Source organism: Apteryx rowi, unplaced genomic scaffold (genome assembly GCF_003343035.1).
Source record: "Apteryx rowi isolate R43461 unplaced genomic scaffold, aptRow1 scaffold_338, whole genome shotgun sequence".
Lineage (NCBI taxonomy): Eukaryota > Metazoa > Chordata > Aves > Apterygiformes > Apterygidae > Apteryx > Apteryx rowi.
Window position 1 is genome coordinate 359994 of NW_020449841.1, and position 22959 is coordinate 382952.

Consider the following 22959-nt stretch of genomic DNA (forward strand, 5'->3'; position numbering starts at 1 on the left):
CAAAGTTTGGACTCCAGTTGTTCACACTGACCTTAAAAAGGGGTCATCTTCATGAAAAAGGACTGTGACTGTCCCTCTCCTGATGGAGCCAAGTATTTTTATATCTCACTATCTCAGAGCTCATCTCTTTGCATTACTGACAGAAAAATATAGATAAAGAAATATTAAAATAACTAGGGGAAGAAGAGAGGGGGTCACTCCCAATTTGCAGCTTTACTTTCAGGCCTCTCAACTCAATTATCTGGCAAATGGTGCTCTGAAAAATAAATGCAAGTTACCGTCAGATATCAGAGAGCAATGCAGATGAGTGCCATTACAGGGTCACACTTGTGAGCTCTTCAGAGCCTTAACTAATGTTGCCATCTGTTTGCAATTTTTCATAGTCCTGGTTTTGAACCGCACTCACAGAATAATATTGGCCAGGGCATTTCTCCTCCCCAAGACTCAGTTTCCCTAGCCAAAAGTGGGAGTGTGTTATGAGCTCCCCTTCACGATGTGTCTTGGCACAGGAGGTGCAGAGGGAAAACAGCTTATTTATGCACTGCAGGTTCTTTCATCAGTGTCTTCTCTGGTAAGGCCAGGGAACACTCTCCATAATGAGGTAATGTTTTTAGTTATTTGCAGTTTTTTAATGTGTTTAACTACAGCTGACCTATTCAGCTTGCTTTGTTCCAAACTAGACTAATCCTGGTGGAAATCCTGTCCAGTATCTTTATTCTTGGGAAATCGCAAAATGCCTAGAACAAACAAACTCCCGCTTTTCCCCTCACTGCCAGGGTGATGAAGCCTGAGGGGATTTTAACTTTGCTGGGGCCAATCAAGTGTATTGATGGTCATCCAGAAGAGGCATTTGATCCTGTACCAGAGGGATGTGTTGAGCTGTGGCTGGTCCAGTTCTCTGCTGCAGTCTTCCTCAATGCTGCCACGTGTGGAGGATGGGTCCAGCAGCCCCCTTTCACAGGCAAGGGCTCCAGCTCTCCTCCAGCTGCCCTCATTGCAGGAAAGGGGCCAGAGCTGGAAGAAACAAAACCTAATAGAGTGAGAGCAGAGCACAGGCCACTGCGAGCTCTACCACTTTCTTTGGCCCTGGAGCAGGCAACAAGAAGCCAAGCCTAAGTTAGGGCGATGTGCAGACCTTCAGATGGCCCCCAGAAAGGAGAGACATAGGGAATGTCACTGCTCTAGTACCACCATTTGGAGCAGAATGGGAGCTTTTAAGGCAAAGACTGTGGGAGAGGCCAGCATGTGTGTACAGCACCTAACTCTGGTCTTGCTGGGGCAATGGGGCCTTAGCCCTAGAGTGACGTACAGATTGACTTTGCTATTTACTTTTTCATTCATGAAAACTCACAGCAACAAGAACAAGAACTTGGTTTGATTCTTCACAGTGCCTTGGGCAGTTGTTTGCAAAGACAGGGATGGACTAGGGGGTTCTAATGGAAAAAAATAAAAAATAGGGAGACCAGATGATTAAATTTGTGCTTAGGAATTAGGCAAAAGGGGGAGTGCTGGCATCTGGGAGCTCACCCAGGTTTGGTCGAACTTCTGCACGACCTGCACCTGACTGTGCAGCCCCAGAGAGAGTTGCTGTTGCCATCAGACTACTTGTGTTTATCTGATAATAAACCCAGCCTTGCTGCATCCCCGTCAGCCTGGAGGAGGGATACGAGCAGGGCTGTCCTTGCAGACTGGGCCCCATGGAAACATGGGCAGATGTGAGAAACGCTGTGGGCTTGAGAAGTGTTCCCAATCTTGAGAATGAGCCTTCTCCACTCCCATTTTGGGAGGACATCAGTAGATCAAGCAGAGCTCCAGACAGAGCTGTCCCAAGGCCCCTGATGTGACAGGGTCAGGGCTCAGCTGCCCTACCTTGCAGAGAGCTTATGGCAGGTGCATGTGTCACGCTGTGTTATCTACAGTTCGTAGACCCCAAGAACAGAACCCAGCCCCTGTCAGTTTTTATGCCTCTCCCATAGCGATGTGAGCTGGGGCAGAGCACAGGACATGTTTCCTTCTAGCCCATGGAAAGGACACTGCAATCACTGCTGCTCAGAAGTTTATCACCTCAGCTGCACTGTTGATGTGGGCTCACATTCAGCTGCTAACACTTCCACTTTGCAATTTCCTTTATGAAAAAAAACTAGGGAATTACATACAGAAAAACGTATGAAAAGAAAGAAAAAGAAATTATGTTTGCAAAGCCAAGAGCACAGAATTTAAAAAGGACCAGAATTAAGTTGCCTGTGCAATTTAATTTTATGCCTGCTGTTCTTGCATTATGCAGCAGTCTTTAATTCTGCAATCACATACTCCTCACAGTTGGGTTCTCAGTAGGTGCAAGCAATGAACAGGCTGTGACAGAGAAGGGCAAGCCTGCTTTCCAATGTCCCAGGCCTTGCTCTGTGGCTTGAAAGAGCTGGGTTCTGCCACAGGTGACTCGTGCCTGAGTTTCTCTGACTGGCAGACTGACACATCTCTGCAAGGAGACCTTGGCCCAGAGTGGAGAGTGATGGGCTGTGCTGAGAGCCACATTATCATTAACACCACTAAACAGGACTGGCTGAGAAATGTTGGATGCATCATTCCCAGCTGAAATTTTCCATAGGAAAACCCATTGCTCTCACAACATTGTTTCCTGCTAACAATAATGGGAATGATCACGTGCCATGTGGCAGAGTCTTCTGGTGCAGACTTGTGCTACAATAGCAGCAGGAGCTGTCAGTTCAGGTCTTGTGTGACCTGACTGCCCCACATGAAGCCCATTACTTGCCTGGACTGCATCGCTCGGCAGACTTTCCCTTTGGATTGGCAGGGCTCCCTGTCCACAGTTCCTGTTGGGATGTGTGATCCATAGGATGAAGCAAGAATTGCCAATAATTCACAGTGAGCAGGGTGGCCTGCTTTGACATTTACAATCCACAGCTTTGCCGCTATGTCTGTTCCATGCAAAGTCTCGGTATTTCCAAACCTATTTAGAAAACATTGGCGCATGGGACAGCCGGTGTGTTTTCCAACCTGCTCCAGTGTTCGGCTTCTCCTAGAGCTGGGGGGTCCTGTGTACAAGGTCAGAAGAAGTGAAGAGCAAGTGCCCTTCATGAGCAGCGCTAGCTTATATACAGCAAGCACAGGAGCATGCAGCAAGACCCAAAGGGTGCCTGCAACGGCCACAGAGGCTGTTGAGCTCTCTTGCCACTGCCAACTTGAAGATTTGTGGGACAGGGCTCCCCAAGGGGGGGGGGGGTCTTTAGAGGTCACTGGGGTTTCTCTACTACCCTTCATCACATCTCTTTCTTCCTGTTGCTTAAGCTCTGTGCAGCCATCCCTCCCACTGCCAACCCCGCTTCCCATGTAATCATCTGCTCATGGGGCAAGGCAAAGGAAAATTGCCGACACACTGACAAAGTGAAGAGGCTCACTAGCTGGGTTTCCCCTGCCTCTTTCTGCCCATTAACTGTTGGAGGTTATAGCAGTGCTAAAAACTCTTTCACCTCCTAAGCATGCAGCCATCTCCTCCCTCTCCTTTCTCAGAGCAGCTGTAGCTTTTATTTTACAACAGCAAGAAAGGATCAGTCTTTAACCCTCAGCACCCTCAAAGTGACTCCTCTGTGTTGTACAGACAAGTAAACCAAGGCACAGAGAAGGGGAGCAAATGCCCAAAGCCTGTCACAGTGCAGGGATGGACTGGATGTGCCTCCTGCTCCTTGGGCCAGGGCTGAGCAAATCCATTTGAACCTACCAAAAAAGATGGTGTTACATGGGGAAGCAAAGAGAGCGAATGCACTCAAGCAAAAAAAATGGAGCAGGGAGCACCCTCTGGCTCTCTTCCTCTCACTGCTCCAAAATGGAGGGCTTCATTTCAGGCTTTTCAAAATGCAAAGTTTTGGCTTCTCTTTTTCACAGCTGCCTGTCTTAAAAGGACCATAAATTATTAAAGAGGGGAAAAAAAGCATTTAAGCAAAAGGGATTGTGTAGCCTCCAAAAAGCCAGACCTGGATGAGAAGAGCCATTCTCTAGTGGTGTTGGGCAGAGGGGAGACCGGCAGGGCAGGTTTGCAAGATGTTTGTCAGGCAGGCATGGAGGGCTGGGCACACACTGCAGGATCAGCTGGGCCATCACTGGCAGAACTTTCTACGGGCAGCCAAGACCAGAAGGGCTAAAGATGCTGGATGCTTAACCAGGAAGGGAAAGGCTGCAGGGTGAGCCCACCTTGTCCTGGTCAGCAACCAGGGAAAAATCACCCATGCCTGTCCTGCACTTGCCCCCAGCCAGCACCCCAAGGGCACTTGAGTTGCCAGCGAAGAGAGAGAGCCATGCAGATATTCCGTGCCACAGAAGCATCTGAAGAGCCTGTTACATTGCACCAGATTCCCTGACCCTCCAAATTCAATAATGCAGTGTTTACAAGTATTTTTCTGACCTACTCCCCACCTGTGTCCCTGCCCAAATGAAACCTGGTCTCAGGAGCTCTCAGCATGTGAGAGTTAGTTTTTCAGTGAGGCTGTGTAGCGTCAAACGAGCCATTGCTCTGTGGCACAGAGTTGGATGCCATTCCTTTGTAGCCAGGGTAATATACATTTGCGAGAATATCAAAAATTGGAGGCTTCCTGAAAATCATTAGTGCTTATTGTTGAATGTGTTGTGGAGCTGGTTGCCAGAAGAGACCACTGCAGAGTACTCTGTGTTTAGCAACATGAGAGAGGACAGATGTTCCCCTGGCCTTGAGAATCTTTAGAGGGGTTTATCAAAGCAAACGGGACAGCAAGCGTGTGTCAATTAGGAAACAGTTTAGCTTTCTGTTGGCTGGTTGTGTTACAAAGGAATTTCAGTCATGCTTCAAGCCAGCATTAAAGATCTGCAAAATCCATCAAACTTTAATCTGTTAATTGAGAAGGAAGCCCTGGGGTCTGTGCTCCCTGGCTGTCACTGCACATGCCACAGCCCCTGCACCTTCCTGCCAGCCCACGCTAACCTGCGGCTTGACCTGATGTCTTTGATTTGCTTCCACCACTGTGTGCACAGCCCAGACTATCTTCTCTGAGCATCTGAGACTTTAGCAATGGAAAAGTGCTGATAAACCTCAGGCATATTTGCTGTAAAATGTAATAGCAGCATATGCACTACAGGGAGCAGTCTGCATCAGCTGGAGAGGGGGATGTGGGGATATGCTCCATGCTGCAGTACTTATTTTGTGACTCAATATTGTTATACCAGCACTTAAGGACCTATTCTCCTTTCACTGTGCTCATATAGCTCCCATTACTGCTAATAGAGTATGGATCTGTTAAGGAATTCAGGCTATGTACCCAGTCTAGATTTGGTTTGCAGTAGTTGATGGCATCTTCAGTGCCTTTTCTATTACCTGGAAACACCCCCTGTTTCTGCCAGAAGATTTTACATCATTAACAGAGGGCAAAAGGGCACTGTTCTAACAAGGGAGTAAGCCATACTTGAACAGGGTAATGCAGAATAAAGAGGCCCTGGACATTCCACAGCACCAACAGTCCCTCACTTAAAAATTCCTGCTAAGATGAGTCTGATGTGTAGTGCTGACCAGCTTGGCTGCTCTCTTGCAGGGAAGATCTCAAAGTGTTTTTCAAAAGAGATGTGGGTGGCAGCAGTGTATGTGTCCTGCAGTTAGAGAAATAGAGGGGTTAAGGAGCTTGCAGTCAGACAGCAGGTCTGAACTTGTGACCTGAGTCCCCCCTGTTCCCAGTCCCGGTTCATGTCCCCATCCTGCCTGCTAGGCAAGGGATGAGAAGAAACTATTACAAACAATCATGGAAAGGTTAGCATGGGCTCACCTCGGTGTAAAGTGGCAGCTCAGAGACATGTCCAGATCCTTCCTTGGGGTCAGAGATCTCACTCTTCAGCTCATTTTTCTCCACCTTTCTCCACCTTTTTACCACTGAGCTGTTTCCCTTTCTCTCTATTTGGTCAGGGAAGGTGAATGATTCCTGGTTTGGGGAATGAGCCTAAAGCACAGACCCTGCTCTTGTCTCTGCTGCCTTCTGTCTCGTTGGCAGTGTCTGATGCCCAGAGAGGTGGTTTACTTGCAGACTTTGACATCAGCAACTTGCCTTCACCTTCCAGCAGGGTTGGGGAAGCTTCTGCATGCTCCAGGGGCACAGAAGTATCACAGAGTCCTATGACTTATGGATCAGCCCTTGACAATAGATGAACAAGGCACGTGGATATGCCCTAATGTCTTAATAAGACAAACTAGCATCTGTAATACRGTATCTGTGATTGGTGGGGAAAAGGACTATTCCAGCAGCAGCCCTGTCTCTCTGTGACAGCCTGTGGAGGATGTCCAAAGAGCCTCAGGGAGACATTTCATGCCGTATTCAGCCTGCATGATGATGGTAACAAACAAATAGTAATCCTTGTGTCCTCCTTGTAACAGGTCAACCTTTTAAGCTGGACCCTAAGATGGCTCACAAGAAGCTGAAGATCTCCAATGACGGGCTGCAGATGGAAAAGGACGAGAGTTCCTTGAAGAAGAGCCACACACCCGAGAGGTTCAGTGGGACAGGATGCTATGGAGCGGCAGGCAACGTGTTCATCGACAGTGGCTGCCACTACTGGGAGGTGGTGGTCGGATCCTCAACCTGGTAGGCAGCACTGTTGTCTTCCCTCCCTCCCTTCCTTCCTCCCTCATGTGCCCTCAGAGATTTCACCAGAGATGCTGCAGGACATGCTGTTTTAAAGGGCTATGATTCTGGCAGAGTTCCTCATGGTTGGAGAGGTGGCTGGCATTGTCATTGCTGAGAAGGGGGAGCTTAAATCCCGGTGGCTGTAGATTTACAAGAGTTTTCAAGACTCTTTTTTCCCCTGCCTTTGGATCAGATCCATTCAGGTTGCAAGGTGAAGCTTACTTATTCATTTTCCTTAACTGCTGGCACTGCTAATGCCTGCCAGAACTCAAATACCAACTTGATGGCACCACCTCTGTATTTAAAGTCTCTAGCACAAATGACCTTTTGAGTCCTATGCAAGTGCCCAGGGTTACATCCAGCCCACACACAGTCCTGAAAACGCTCTGCTAATAAAAGACAATCCAGAGCACAGGCTACTGTTCAAGAGATGAGTTGAGCCTTTTCAGTGATGAATCACTTCCCTTTGTTCCAGTGCAACTGCCTACTTCCAAATGAGTTCAAGACTAGCATCATTAAAAGGGAAGGGTCTCTCCACAAGAGAATATACAGCCCTGCGATCCACTACGCAACAGGAAAGGGAGTGTCACTTCTGATTACCAACACCAGTGAGATGCCAGGACTGGCACTGCAATAGTATAGGCCAGAAGACTGAATGTGGACAGTGCCCCAGGGTTGGGTGGAGATGCAGCGGTCTGTTTAGATCTGCCGGTTTTATTGTGTGCAGTGTCATCTCTTGAGCTGTCTCATGCGAGGTCCCACTGAAATGGGGCAGACACGCTTATGAAGTCAGGGTCTGGAAGACTAAGCAGAGGGAGGGAAGAAGGAGCATGTGTTGGCAAGGGAGACAAGGAATATCTCTGGGGAAGGTTTGCCCTGTGTGAACAGACAGTTCAGGGGAGCATATCCCAAGCCTGCTTCACTCTATTACATCCTGTATTCGTACCACATTGCTGCTAGCTGGCAGGAGCAACCATCCCAAGCAGTGGTTCCCCTACCCACAGGGACAGCTCTTCCCTGTGATGGCAAAGGGGGCAACGGGTCAAAGGAGAGAGTGATGCTTTGGATGCAGTTTGCTTTCTATCACCTTGCACTTCTGAGTCGCATGGTTTGCCTCAGGAGAGGCTGCCTTCGTTGCAACAAGCTTCATCTCTTGAGGGAGGAGGAGTCGGTGTCTCCCTCCCATCAGCAAAAATGCAAAGAGCTTTCTTCCCATCTCAGTGCGCCCTGGGATCTGATGAAAGTCAGCAAGCTTGGTAGGATATCTGGAGTAACAGCAGCCCAGGACTGCAACACCTCTTCCACAGTGCTGTCTCTCTGCCATTCCTGAAGGACCCTGTGATCCAAGAGGAGGCAGGCTCCCCTGGAAAGCAGCATGTCAAACTGACTTTTCCCCCTCCTCACCATACAATCCCAGGACCATGCAAAGCCTACCACAATCATCTCTCAATCAGAGCACTGTGTGGAGCCCAGCTGTCTACACTGTCTCCAGGGCTCAGCTGGGAGGGCGAGGGCAGAGTGACTCTGACCAGAGTTCACCCAGAAATTGCAGATGCCCTCAGATCAGCCTGTACGTTGGAGTCAGCAAACACCTCCATATGCCCGCTGGGCTGAAGTTTAATTACTGTTCTCTGGTCCAGAGTCTAAGGGTAGATTCTGTGAGGGTGATGCAGCAAAAGAGAAACCTCCCCTGTGCTCCTTGGGAGATGGAGGTGGCATTGACAGGGACTGCAAGGATGGAGATGGTTTTAGCCCTGCTCCTTCCCAGCAACCTGCTGCTTTCTCCCCAGAGCCCTTCTCAGAGACACTTTCATGGAAGGTCTGCTTCTGTGAGCTACAGCAGAGAAACTGCGAGCTGCTTGCAGTCCACGGGCAGCTCAGCCCTGCACAGCCTCAGGGGCAAATCCAAGGTGGTGCATGGCCACAAACTGAACCCAGCTCACTTTCAGTGGCCTGGTGACCCCTGTTACAGCAGGAAGCTGGACACAGTCAGTTGTGGTCCTACCCCAAGTACAACCTCTTGCTTCCAACAGTGGTAAGGAGGAAGAGGAGAAGAAAGCTGTCTTTTCTGTATTTTTCTCTACCCTAAACACCTCTCTGCAGTCAGAAATGTATCTTCCTCGACTGGCAGCACCTCCCTTTCTCATCTTAGCAAGCTCCACAAACCAGCACCCAGACGTGCCCTCAAGACCCAGCTCCTGCCCACAGAATGTGTCCAGGCAGCAGCAGAAGGAATGAGCCAGGGATGCAAAATAACACTCCCTTTGTTTCAAAGCAGTTTTTTGAGTTCAGCAACTTGATTTGTCAGTTGTTTCTCAAGAAGCAGAATTATATCTGGAGCCGTTTCTTAGAAATGAATCTGTTCCACTCATTGTTTTGCTGATGACCAAATACTGCAATCCCTTTAGATGAGGAAATTGGTTTCCAATATACAGCAGTTCCTTGGGCTCTGCAGAAGGATGCATTCAGGTACAGAATAGGCATGGCCACGTGCTGGAAGATGGCTAATTGAGTTGACTATGGCTGTGACTCAGAGCGAGCCTGGAGCCTTCTGTCCTAATGACATTTACAGAAGGTATGCTTTGATCAAAGGCACGGTGGGACCTGCAGCTCTCAGCAGCCTTCAATAAAAACTCCATCTCCCCACTCCTCAGCCCCCACTCAGACACTGAGAGCCCTTCCCTACTTTGTCCCATCACTTCATTGTCGCCGCAGAGGGGTGATACCTTCACATAGATTAATGTTACCAGCTTGCAAGCTTTGCAGTAGGCAGCTCATGGCATGAAAACTGCTGTCCTTCTTTCCCCCACGATGAACTCTCAAGCCAGCCTTCCCCTTCCCCGTGTCATCCTGTTGCTAAGTACACAACAGAGGCCAGCTTGTGCTGACACACATAAATCAGGTGACCACAGTGTTTCTTCGGTGGCTAGTGGTTGAAATGGCATGTCTGTTAATGACAGCCTATAGTGTATTAAATCCCTCCTCCACCATACCCCCGAGATTGTTTCCTAAACAGAGCTCATAACCTGTGTTGTTTGCATGCTACCTCCTTTGTGGAATATAATGAGGACTGAGCTACTCCTAGAAATGTGTGTGTGTTTGCAGGAGCTCTCCTGCCAAGGAGGAATTCATATTCAAGTGCTGCTGAAAAATATGACTGCTCTCTCTCAAGCAGACCCACTAGGGACATGCAGCAAACTGGCCTGATTTGGGGAATGGATCATTGCCTGGTTTTGCACTCCTTCCCCATGCTGTGCTCCCTTTCTTATTGCTTTTCACCAAACTTTGAGTTTAGAGAGAGAGCAGCATGCAAATGTAATTGCAAGATTGGCAGACACTCTTAAAAATCAAAGGGAGGAAGACTCTACATACACTTGAATTCTTCACAATATTTTAAAGTAATGGTTCTCAAACGATAGGCTGTCAGGCCCAAGTAGCAATCTACTGCATGTGTCTGTGTGTTCACATGTGCATATGCAAACACGTGGGGTTGTATGAGATTTTTGTCAGGAAACTAGAAATGATCTTGTTTTAAACTGTAACATTGACATGGCTTGGAAGCGTACAGCTTCTCTGCACTTCCCCAGATTTTCTAAACCTTTTCTTTGCTACTTCTGCAAATCTGGGAAAGGATATTAACTCCAATCATTTGGAGTCAAGGGTTACAGTTATCTGAACTCCTTGGACTTGGGTTCATTAAAATTCATTCATAGCGTGGAGCCAGTGCCAACGGCTGCTTTGCATCAGCTCATGGTGTGTCTGCATGTTTGCTGACTGCATGGCAGCCAGGCGAGCCGAGCCAAGCTGAGCTGAGCTGGGTGAGTCAGTCTGCAATCCTCAATGGAGCTTCCCTACCAGCACAAACTAGATAGTCCCTGAGCATTGTGCGACACAGTTTTTGTGATCGTAGAAGCGGGGCAGCACTTGATTCCTGAAGTGTTAATCTCTGACACCTTAACAATTCTTAGAAAGCACTTTTTAGAAAGAAGCGATCACATGGCAGAGCTGCATACCTGTGATTTACAACCCCTTACTGGCACTGTTCTCAGAGATGAGCACGTGTGAGTTCTGTCTTAGCTTGCATAATGTCTTTGAGCAGCCACCAGCTCTTTTCAGTGATAACTGCTGCGAAGGACAGTCTGTGACACCAGCAGTTACCCAAGAGACTCGAACTGATGTTTCCGTGAGGCCAGCAAGCACTTTGTGGTGGGAGAAGATTGTGGTACACTTCCCCTGGTTCCTGTTCAGTTCAGCGTAGCATCATGAGGGGCTGGTGCGGTGCATGTGCAGCACTGCTGGGATGGCAGTGCTTTGGGGCCGTCAGCCAAGAGGAAACTGTACTGAGCAAAACAAATTAGTCCATGGGAAATGACAATTTTTAACAGCTCATAATTGTGCCAATCTGAAGAGACTGTTAGGAAACCTCACCCTAAGATTAAATCCCTGCCAGATAAGAAGATCTTGCTGCAAAACAAATAGACACTAGGATTCTTCAAACCAATGACAGCACCAGCAGTCAAAACCCAAAGAGACATGGCACACCCTCTCTTTTTGACCATTAACTCATGCTATCAGGACCACGAGTTTCAGGGAAGTGATGATATTCTCCCAGGGGCTCAAACAAAACCAGGTGGAAAGGTCTCTCAGTGGGCTGGCAGCCTGTGCTGCTCTCGACATGGCAGGGGTAGTGTTTCACTCGAGGCGCTTTGTGTCCAGAGAGTTGGAGCAGAAGGGGGTCACTTGCCTTTCCCCAAAACCTTCATATGTGGCTGTTGCCTAAGCAGAACACCAGACCTGATGCTCCAGGGGTCATTTACAGAAAAAAAAAAATCTTCCTGTCATAGCTAGCTGGAATCCTGTTTCCAGGTGTGCATGCCTCCCCTCTCTTTGTCGGGGGCAGGTTTCAGGGGTTAAAACAAAAGTGATCTCAGCTGGCAGCCCTGGGTCAGAAGCTGTTCCAAATGCTCACATACACTGGGATCAGTCTCCCAGCTGTCCCAGGGCTGAAAAACACATTCACGCCAAAGCACTTGGTACGCTCAGAAGAGACTATGGAACAACTGGGGTTTATTAAGCTCTGAGGAAACCCTAAAAGGCAGATCCCTGGAAGGGCTCTGCTCCCAATCTCCCCACACATATGGTGCAGGTGAGCCGAAAGACGTTAAAGAAACATTATTAAGCTGATGCATTTTTAAAGCAGTTCTGCTTATGCAGCACAATGGGGTTGAAATGGAAAGTTCCTGCTGAAAACACCCAGCTGTGTCACCTCTGGCTCTCTCCCCTCCTGGCAGGAGGAGATTGCATTGGGAAGAAATAAAGCTTTTTGATAGCCAAGCTGCTGCAAGTGGGTTTTCAGTTGTGTAAAGCTGTTTCTGTGCTGCTTTTACAATGAGCCCTTAGACACTGTCACACACATGGCTGTGGCAGCTGTGCACTGTGCTGCCGGGAGGAAAGCAGGTGGAGGCAGATGGTACAGGGAAAAGCAGCTGGATGGGCTGAGCTTGGGAATCCCATCCATTTCCATGCTGAAGATGCCATGAAATCTCCACATTTGTTCCACAGAGCGTGCTCAGTGCCCCTGTGTTATTTCTGCTGTGGAAGCACCTGCAGGCCTCTAGCTAGGACACCAGCTGGAGCCTGGTCTGCATGAGGAGTGACCAAGGAACAAATCTTCCACCTCTTTGTTAGGCTGTGCAGAGCAGACAGTGCTCTGCCTGCTCCCAGGGCACAAGGGCTGTGCGACACGCTCTGGCCCTGCAAGGTGCTGTGGTGGTGGGAAGTCTCCTGAACGTATGGGATCCCTGCAAGGCTCTGTTTAAGCTCTGGTGGACTAGACTGCATGAAATAACCTCACCAGGGGTATTTTGTTAGGGGACTCTTAAAGCACATGGTCATCTCACTCCAGGGAGGGAGGTAACTAAGTGAAGCTTGTCCTGTCTTGCAGGTATGCCATCGGTGTGGCCTACAAGTCAGCCCCCAAGAACGAGTGGATCGGGAAGAACTCCTCATCCTGGGTCTTCTCCCGCTGCAACAACAACTTTGTGGTGAGACACAACAACAAGGAGATGCTGGTGGAGGTCCACCCTCAGATGAAGCGTCTCGGCGTCCTCCTGGATTATGACAACAATGCGCTGTCCTTCTATGACCCAGCCAACTCCCTCCACCTCCACACATTTGAAGTTTCCTTCATCCTACCAGTGTGTCCAACATTCACCATCTGGAACAAATCTTTGATGATACTCTCGGGTCTACCTGCCCCAGACTTCATAGATTACCCAGAGCAACAGGAGTGTAACTGCAGGCCCCAGGAGTCCCCATATGTATCAGGAATGAAAGCCTGTCACTAGGCTGTGGCCAGCCCTGCCCATGCCCCGCAGCGGTGCACGGGGTTGCTGACGGATGCTAACAGTTGGCAGCTGGGAGCTTCCAGACAGCGAGGCTGAAGAGCAGCCCCTGCAACCAGCTCAATAACGCTAAAGCAAGCAAGCGCCCTCCCACACGAAGCTCTTTTCTTTTTAAGGGGAAAAAGAAAGAACCTTTAACTGCAGTTGAAAATAAACTTCTGTTGATGAGCTCCATTTCTGTGTGAGTGAGGCTTGTGAAACTCTTCTGCGGTGTGATCAAATCTCCCCCGAAGCAGATTGACATGTGGATTGTTTTGTTTTTATTTTGGGGCTGGAAGGGCTGGAGAGGGTTTTTGGATGACCTTCTCAGGCACTGGTATGGTCAGAGGGCTGGCTCCACTCATCTCTCTGAGAGATGCAGGTGGAGCAGGAGGGACCAGCTTCCTGGAGCCCTTTCCTATCTGTCTCAAGAGCCAAGTGGGACCTGAGCACCATTTTCTGGTGAGAATTTTCTGTTTGGCAGCTTCTCTGGTGTGATAGATGATGCATGGACCTCTCTCACCTGGAGAGGCAGCCAGATCTGAAACGCTTAAGTTGTTTATGTGGTAGATGGTTTGTGAGAGTGAAGCCAGCTCTGAGAAGGACTGTCCTGATGCCTCACCCAGGCGCGTGCATGCTGCTGTTGGCTGCATTCCTACAACTCCTTGTGCTTAGATTTGCAGTCCCACGGTGGAAGGAAGCTGGACCCATTCCCTCCAACCCCACCATTACTACTCCTCTGGGAAGTCACATTTCACTACAAGTCAGGGAGGCCCACAACAAGTGAAACGGAGCAAGTTGAGGCACGTCATACCCCCATCACAGATGTTTGGCAGATATTCCTTCCCTATGTTGGGATATGTCCAGCTGTGCATCAAGACATGGGTGCCTGCTGGCTGTGCTGGGGCACTCGTGCCCCACAGCCCTGTTCAGGTGGGCCTAAATCTCCATTAGTGTCCAGTGTCTTGCAGAAAAAGCACATATCCCTGTGATGACTAGCAGGGGAAGTCATGCCCAAAGATGGTTTTCATGATTTATGACCCAAAGCCAAGCTGCTGCCTCTGCACTGAGGCCCAGTGCACGTTCTGACCCACAGCTTGAGCTGGTGTGAGGCGTGAATGAAGATGGTTATGAGGGAAGAGAGGTCACATCCTACTGGCAGGATGGTGTGTCACTCGGTCGTGCTCTCTCTTCACTCTTGGTTCGTTCCGTGTTGGTCGTGTGAGCATGGAGCTCCAGGGTCGTGCTGTGTGGCAGACAGTTGAATCTGGCCCAGGGCCTTCAGCAAGCTCCTTGGGTGCCACCAGTGCTCCCAGTGAACCCCTCCCAGTAACCAGAAAGGACCAAATTCCTTAGCCAAGCCTCATTTCCTCACTGGCCTAAAAGCCAGAGCTGTGCAAAGGGCATCAGTTTGTGTATTGTGGGAAGCTCCTGGGAGCAAAGGTCCAGCACAAGTGTTTGTAGACAGGGGCTTTGGTGTGACTTGGGGCAGGCACGTGCAGGTAGCTCGATGTGCGCAGGGAGCTCGGGCCTGAGAGGAGCGCAGCAGCCAGGGAGAGACTGGGGGCGAGCCAGCACGAGATGCACCAGTGGTCTGTGCTCTGGGCCTGCGATAGCATCGATCCATGAGGTTTGAAGTCTACTGTTGTTTCCTGCATGTTGTGCTGTAGGAACTGTTTGAAAACTATTGCTCACCCTCAACCCTCTCCCCCGGAAAAGTCTTGAGCTGTTGGCACAGCCAGGCCCTGGATGGGCAGAGCTGGCATTTTCCATGCACTCTTGTCCCAGGGTGTCTCGATGGTATGGCATGAGGACAGTGATCCGACCCTCATCCCACAGCCACCGTGGCTGGTGGGTGACAGCCGCAGGCACTGTCCTGCTGCTGGGCCTCCATCAGGGCACGGTGTGCACCTGGGCCCTTGAGCGATGGCAAGGGAGGGCCCCAGCTGGGACAGTGCGCAAGGCCAGCTGCCGAGACAGGCAGCGAGGCCGCAGGAACTGCAGCAATCTGTGCTGAGGGATACTTCTCATTAAGTCTGAATTGCTGTCAGGAGCTGGATGATAGCTAAGTACAGGGAGGGCGTGTGTAAAAAGAGCCTGTTCTTCATCACAGCATCCCTCCACTTTGTGTGTGTGACATTTGAGGTGCCTGGTTGCCCAATGAGCAAGTTGTGGGGAGCGAGGAGCATATCACCTGCAGAAGAGTGATCTGCCACATGTACTGGCAGTCAGAGGTGTTTCTCTTCGCCTCTGATCTGGGCTGCTTTCCCTGCTTTCGGAGGCTCCGTGTTACTTGGCAGGGACTTGCAGCATGCAGTGCATCACTCCAGAGTTGACAGAACAGTTTTATTTGCTTCTTCTGGTCCCAGTGTCTGACAACACTGGGTGGGGATTAAGCAGTTTCATGTCTGCCGGTCCCTGCAGCTAAGCACAGAAACACAATTAATTTTAAGATGACAAATTGCCATTTCTGGCAATATGTTTTTCAAAGCCATGTGGGGCTATCACTAAATTTTTTTTCCCTATGTGCTGGGACCAGCAGGGGCTGCTTGCGATGCATCGACCTCAAAGAAATGCCCAAGCACTGGAGATGGATTTTTAGCATTTGCAATCCAGGTGCCAAGCTTTCTGCCTGCACTGGCACTGTTTTGACTGGCTTATTGCTAGAGGACTCAGCGCATCCATTAACTCAGAGCACACGAGCCATTAATGTGACATTTGCACCTGATGAAATTGCACTAATTGCAGTGGGATCCCTGTATCCTGCCGCATATGTCTCATACCCATGTCAGGCAGGAGGAAGAAGCAGAGAGCTTGTATGGTTGAGTGCCAAGGGGAGCCCCAGCACCCTGAGCACACAGTTCTGGGGTTAGGAGCAATTTCTGCGTCACCTGCATTTTTCTCTCCTGGTTTTAGAAAGGCAAAACCCGCCCAAGCATTATCCGGGAGGGAGGGATGAGCGGCCCCCATCCTTGGTCATGTAAATGTAAATGGATCTGTTTCAGGCCCTACTCCCCTGCTGCCTTGTGGCCTCAGTCCATTAGCGAGCAATTCCATTGGTTAAAACTGCCTGCTGTATGATGACACAGCAGCCGTTTCAGCCAATCCGAGCCCCTGTGGGCTCTGCTGCCCATCCTAATGAATGAACATTTCCTGCGGGCCATGCAGAGGGGCAGGACCACGGGGCGGAGGGGAGCAGTGGTGGTGGGTCTGGCCGTCACTGGAGGCCACGTGCCCACCATGGTTCTGCCTCCTGCAGGGCTTGGTGCTGCTGCTGGTTGTTCTTCTCATAGTAACTCCATTGTATAGACTTGGGATGTGGTGAAATTCTGGTTACCGTGCAACCTGTCATATTCTTCTCTTCCATATGTAACATATTTGTTTTGTTTTTGTTTTGGGGAGGGGGGTTGCTTCTCCTTATATGTTTTCCTTTTTGTTTTTGGGGGGGGTTTTGCAACTTCTTTGTTAATGTGTATATATATATATATAAATATAATATAATATATATACGTTACTGGACATGTCTGTGTGTGTTGGAGATTGTGCAATTTGTGACATCCCTGATTCTAGAAATGCCCTCTTTGGCCATCACGGTTGGCATTCTCCAAATCTTCCACTGTCACTGGGCAATTTCTTTCTCTGAAGATGTTTGTCTGTCCTGTGGGAACAGCCACACTTATTCCCCTCCACCTCTATTTTGCACAAAGCCTTTTACCTGAATTTTTGCTAGATCCCTCAGCAGTGCCTTACCTTTCTCAGCTGAGAATTGACCCAGGCATCTCAACCACCCTCCACAACCCAATTCCATGCAAAAAATGAGGTAGTCCGACAAAATGCAGCCTGGGAACCTCAGGTTTACTGAGTCAGATATGATCATAGCAATAAATAAGCAGCACAAAAGAACAGGCCTTTACAAATATAGAGGTAAGCCAGAATGGGGATGGAAAGACATCCTAGCTGATCCCCTGCTGGCGAAGCCCCTGAGAGCAGAACAGGCTGCACAGGGCAGCTCAGCAGGAGGAGGGGGGAGGCTTTGCTCTCCCAGAGTGTGATACTGAGTATTGCGATCGTCCAGGTGGGTCTGCCAAACACATGGCCATGGGTAGAAAGGAGGAGGGAATATGTGGTCCCATCCTATGGCAGTGTTTCTCATCACAGACTGCAGMTGAGGCTTAGGAGCCTGTGAGGGTGTCAGGTCACACAGGATAGTAAATCACCAGCCAAGAGAGTTCAATATCCTGTAGCCTGTTTTCAGTGCCTGGAGGTTGTCATGGGAAGGCAAGTTGTCCAGGTCTGTAGGACACCAAGTGCTCCACCCACCTCTTTCCTGGGCCTTTGAAGGCTACACAACCTGTTGGAAATCTCTAGTTCTGTATGCCTTCTGTCAGCCAGATATTGCTTGGGCCTTCTCCAGTGCTTCCTGCTGCTCCTGAGCCCAAGTCCTGCTCACACACACACAGGGTCTCAAGAGCTGGTAGAGGACCACAGATGGGAGCTGATCCCATCCCTCACCTTGGTGCTGGACTTTGCTCACACAGTGTTTTCGCCTGGCACCTTTGTCACACTCCATATCAGAGACAATTAGTTAGTTGCACGGAAGGRGATCAAACTGTAAGACCTGGGCAAAATAAGAAATAGTATGGGAAGCTGTGGGCTCCTCCTGGCTTCTTCGAATGAGTGGAGTTTCATTAACACAAGCAGCAGGAGTTCAGCCACTGCAGGAGAGGTGCCCTCCCCTCACTCCTTCGGGAATCATACAGCAACCTCTCCCATGGTCTCAGCTCCGGATTTAATGTGCCAAACAATGGCCTTGCCATCTCTCCCCCTCCATAATGGAGCCCCTGCCCTCATATCCCTTGTTACATATCATGTTCCCTTTTGAGGTTGTCTGCTGCCACAAAGAAGCAAAAGACTTCTGCATCTCTGTCATGAGAGGGCCATGCCAGGGCCCGTGTGTTCTTGCTGTCACCCTGCCCCAGTTCACCCCTCTCAGGTTGTATGCCCAAGCCCCAGAGCTTGACCCTGCTTGTAAATCCAGGTCTCCCTGTCCACCATCTTGCTGCTGCCTTTCACTAGGCTGTGAAAGTGAGGTTCTGCCAGCTCATGAGGGCTGTATTTATTTGGGTAAAAAAGAGCCATAGGCAGTGAGGCTCTGCTCTTGCTGTCTCTGCATCTGTCACAGAGAGCTGCTTTAAGAAGAGCTCAAGCCATGGTCCCAACCAGCCTTGAGGGTAGCCTGGGCTCCTGGGCACTCTCTGAACCCAGGCCAAGAGCAAGGAAGGCAGCTGGCTCCACTGGAGATAAATTTGAGCAGGACCCTGCCTCTCAGCCACCAGCATTGGGTTCCTGACTTCACTGGCCCCAAACCACAGCCTGAGACAAGCCCAGAGGAGCAGAAATGCTGGGCTGTGGCCCAGCAAGCATGAGAGTGTGGAGGGAGTGACACCCCCCCCCTTCCACTCTCCACTCTTCCCCTTTGGCACGGGTCCCCAACCAAGCAGAGCATGGGAGAAGGCAGAGCTAGCTGACTGGGAATGTGTCCCCCTCAGTTGTCTCCCTTAGATGGCACCCAGCAGCACTGGGATGGCAGCCAGTACCACATGCCTGCAGTGTGGCTTGGGACCCCTGTGTTCCCCTGTCCTCTCATGGCTGAGACAAAGCTGGACATGGCAAGAGCTTGACTCATGTGCAGGGGGCTTTACGTAGAGCTGAGATTGGGCCACTGAGCAGAAGTCTACCCTGACTCCCTGGAGAAGAGGCATGAGCAGAGGGTGGGGAGCCCAAGACCTGTGTCTCCAAAGAGAAGACCCACAAGCCCACAGAAGATACAGTCTGTGTTTGTTGAGCATAAGTGTTTAAAATATTTGTAAAGTGGAAAACATATGGTGCAAACCAAAACTGTAAGATTAAATATTTCTTACTTTATTCCTTTGCTCTAGGCTCTTTCCCATTAAACATTAAAAGCCAACACATGGAAACCAGCCTCGACATCAAATAGCTGCTTTCATTATGGGACAAATCTGTGGCATATGCAGTAGCTCAGACCTCTGCTCTTGGTGCATGATGGAGCTGATAAACACAATTGAGAAGGTCGCTAGCTGGGGGCCTGATGTTAATGCTCCTGCCTCTTCCATGCAGCACCTGTCAGCTGCTCATCCTGCTAAGCCAGAGCTGCACAACAAGCTCTCACCGCAGCTCCAAGGGGTCACAGCCTATGTTTCCAGATTTAGCATTCCCTGATCCAGAGAGCCTGGCAGGCCCAAGACAGCCCTGGCCTATCTGCGATTGGCTGTTGTCCTAGCCCCAGCCCCTTCATCCATTTGTCTCTCTCCTCCAGGCTGTTTTGCAAGGTGCTCTGTGACAGAAGCTGTGTGAGATCTCCATAGGGATACAAAGGAGCTCTTGTGCTACAGTCACTTGTCAAAGCAAGGACAACTGATGGTTAGACTACCTGGTAAGCTTTCCTGGCTCCCTGTCAGAGGGGTCCCAAGGGTGCTGGGACTTGCACTGCCTGTTGTTAGTGGCTGCTACCTAGAGAGGCACATTGCAAACTCTGAGTTTGGCCAGCCAGCACTGATGGCATAAGGGCCTGTGGCACCTGACCCTCCAGCACTCAGAGGAGGGAAGCATGTGGGGACAGTTCATTTGTCCAAGGCAGCTCTGGAGACAAGAAAGTAGATAGGTCCTGCAGAGGCACACACGGCAGGGCCAGTCACCACTAAAAGGAGTGAGGACCTTCTGCCCACTGGAGGTCCATCAGTCTCCAGCCCTTACAGTCTGACTGGCCTCAGTGGGCGGTACAGAAACCCTCCACACTCCTCACCCAGCAGACCGCACACCTGGACAACCCCAGCCATGTCAGCACAGGCAACAGCCACTGGAGGCAGACAAAATCCAATCTGGAAATTTGATTGCACTGAAAAATCTGGATTTTTGGAGCCCTCAGTTAAGCACCAAGAATTTGTCATGTGCCATATACATAAACTCCTTTTAGCAACCGCCAAAAAACATTTTTAAAACTATATCTGACACATCAGTAAAAAATGGTAGGGGACTTTCTGTTAGTCTCAAAATGCCCACAAATATTCTTCCAAACAATACCAGAACAGAAATGAAATTACTTTCAAAGGATTTCACTCCCAGATTTTTCCAGTTGGCCTCAACATAGATTCTAAAACACTCGTGAAAAGCCAAAGGCAACACAAGTACAGGTGACCAGACCCCAGAGCAAAAGAGACACCAAGCCATGGAGCCAACACCTGCATGAAGCCTGGTTGAACATCCAAGAAGCAGTGGGGACACAAGAAGAACAGGATTTAATTATTCACGAAGTCTTCACAAGGGGACATGGCTTCTGTACACTCCTTTGCCCACAAATCAAGGACAAATCACACACGCACACTTGCCAGAAATACTGGCAATATAAAATATGTTGTCAGCTGATAATGCTGGTTACTGCAGAGCCACCAGCAGCTGATCTGCGCTCAGCTTCCTCCTAAATCAGCACTGTTCTGTGAACATGAATCATACGCCTGTGGTTTATTCCCTTGTAGTTTTCCAGAACTCTATCTTTATCATCTGGTGTGGAGAGGGGAGAGAGAGAGAGAGAGAGAGAGAGGGAGGAGAAAATGACTTTAAAAGAATGTTAACATTTCAAAGTCAAAATTAACGCCTGCCCAAGAGGCCTAGATGGCCACTCCTGTGCATATATTGATCTTAACCAGACTACATGCTAACAGTCTCTTTTTCGACAGAGGATGTCCTTGCTCAGTGATGGAAGAGATGTTGCTTGTTGAAATGAAGCAGCTATTAAACCTTTCTATCTTCTTCACTCAAGGTGAATTTTTTTCTGCCTTATTTATCCACACAGCACCCCCACTCCATGCAGAATGCAGAATTCTTCCTTTCCACAGGGGCTTTTCTGTGGTGTTCATCACTGCAACAGCACAGTGATTCACAAATACTAAAATATTTCCAGAGTCCCCATGAGATGCAGCAGTAGTATCTCCACTCTACAGAGGGCTGGCACATAAGCACAGAGAGATCAATATGACTGTTGTCAAAAGTGTTGGGCAATACAGGGGGACTGTGTTTCTCAGAGCTGTTAACACTTTCAGAGAATGGTGTTTAATGCTTATCCTGGCCTCCTTCTGTAGTGACTGCTGGGAATGACTGAGCATGTGCAAATGTCATTTTCAGAAGCTTGTAATCTGAAGAAGCTGGGACTGATTTTTTTTTTTTTTTTTCCTTCACAGAGAATCAGTGCAAGTCACTGCACTGGGTGAATGTCACATGTAGCTTTTAGATGCTCTACAGTTGCTTTTCAATTAAAAATAAGTGATTAGTGTTATAACATTGGTAAAAATGTGGGGGGGTTTTCCCTGGCATTGTTCTTAAAAAAAGTTCAAACTTTTTTTTTAATTGAAAAATAAAACCTTCCGAAGCAGGTATGTGACATTGGAAACATTACCTGAATGGCTACACGTTGGCAATCAGAAACATCAGAAAGCAGAGTCTTCACATGGCAAAGGCCAGACAACACTCCCAGCTCTGCCTTTAATTAATACCCATGCAGTGAAAACTCCTGGAACTCCAAAGCTGCAGCCAAAAATGTGCTTTATACAGCTACATTTGCATTTCAGCAAGTTGGCTGCATGGACCACCAATGAACATCTCCACACACACACACACACACACACACACACACACACACACCCCCGCCAGATTCCTGAGATGGCTGTTCTGCCAGGGCTCCAAGCCAGCTCTCATGGCAGCTCAAAGGCATGAGCTGGTCACCCTTTGCAGCCAGCGCATGACTTCATGCCCCCATACCAGCAGTGGGGACATGCAGAGGACAAGCCACAGTTGGCTGCAGGCCACCTTGCAGTATTTGCTCCTTCTGAGAGCTCCAGAGGCTTCATCACACTGACTTTAGCTGTGATGTCAGCATAAAGCAACTCCTTGGATGGACTACTCAGCCAGAGCCTCTGTTCCCTACACAGATGCATGCACACACCATCTTTCACTCACATCTGAAAAACACTAGGATGCCCACAGTCCTCCCGGGCAGGGTAACTCTGTCCCCCTTGGCTGTCACAATGCTCCTTGTGGCAGTTGCTTCGATTATGTGTGTGCCAGTTCTGCATGCTCCTGAGGGTCTGGAGGGACATGACCTGTGGTGGCTGTCTGAGCTCCCTCACTGCCACTATGAACAATTTACCTGAGAGCACAAAGGCCTCTCAAGGGACTAGGGCTCCTTGTAGTCATCCAGTTCCCGCTATCCATTTCTTCTGACCACCAGGCAGGTTGTCTTCATAGGACAGAGAGCATCACACGTCACTAGGAACTTAGAGGTTCATCAGAGTTCTAGTCCAGCTTGGCAGCCTCAAGCAATACACCCTCTTTGATGCATAGAACAAGTCAAATGAACCATCAGCCAGACCTTGTTCCTCATTATAAATGAGCACAAAAAGCCACCATTAACATCTGGCATGAGCACTAAAAAAGGTGCACTGAGATGTGGCAGCCTTACACAGTTTCAGAAGAGGCTGTGAAAGCTACTTTAACAGGTGACAGCCACATTTAGTTTCTATCCCAGCTACCCTGGGTTATCTTGACCTCTTCCTATTCTGAGAGAGGATTTATGTGTCCTCTCTGGCATGAGGGTCTCCAAGGTTCAGTGGATTGAAGCATTCATGAGTCTATTCTCCTCTACCAGGATGAGGAAAAAAACAGCTGTGATTGAGAGCATGGGCCCAGCAAGTGGCAGAACCATAATGTGTCTGCTTGCAGTTACTGGCTGCCATCCCCCACCCAGTCAAAGAAGCCGCTCTCCACGGATGTTCTCCAAAAGGTGATTTTTTTTTTTTTTCCCTTGTGCGCCTTGGCAGCAAAGCCAAGCAGTGCCAATTTCACAGCACCAG

At 49.3% G+C, this 22959-nt stretch overlaps 1 protein-coding gene across 1 annotated transcript in view; it reads left to right on the plus strand.

Moving 5' to 3' along the window:
- Window positions 1-16445, plus strand: part of MID2 (midline 2) — a 174989-nt gene extending 158544 nt beyond the window's left edge. The window contains exons 9-10 of the mRNA XM_026072177.1: window positions 6404-6611; window positions 12598-16445. Of these exons, the coding sequence (XP_025927962.1) occupies window positions 6404-6611; window positions 12598-13000 (611 nt within the window). The 3' untranslated portion in view covers window positions 13001-16445. The remainder of the gene's footprint in view (window positions 1-6403; window positions 6612-12597) is intronic.
- The last annotated feature ends 6514 nt before the right edge of the window (window positions 16446-22959 follow it).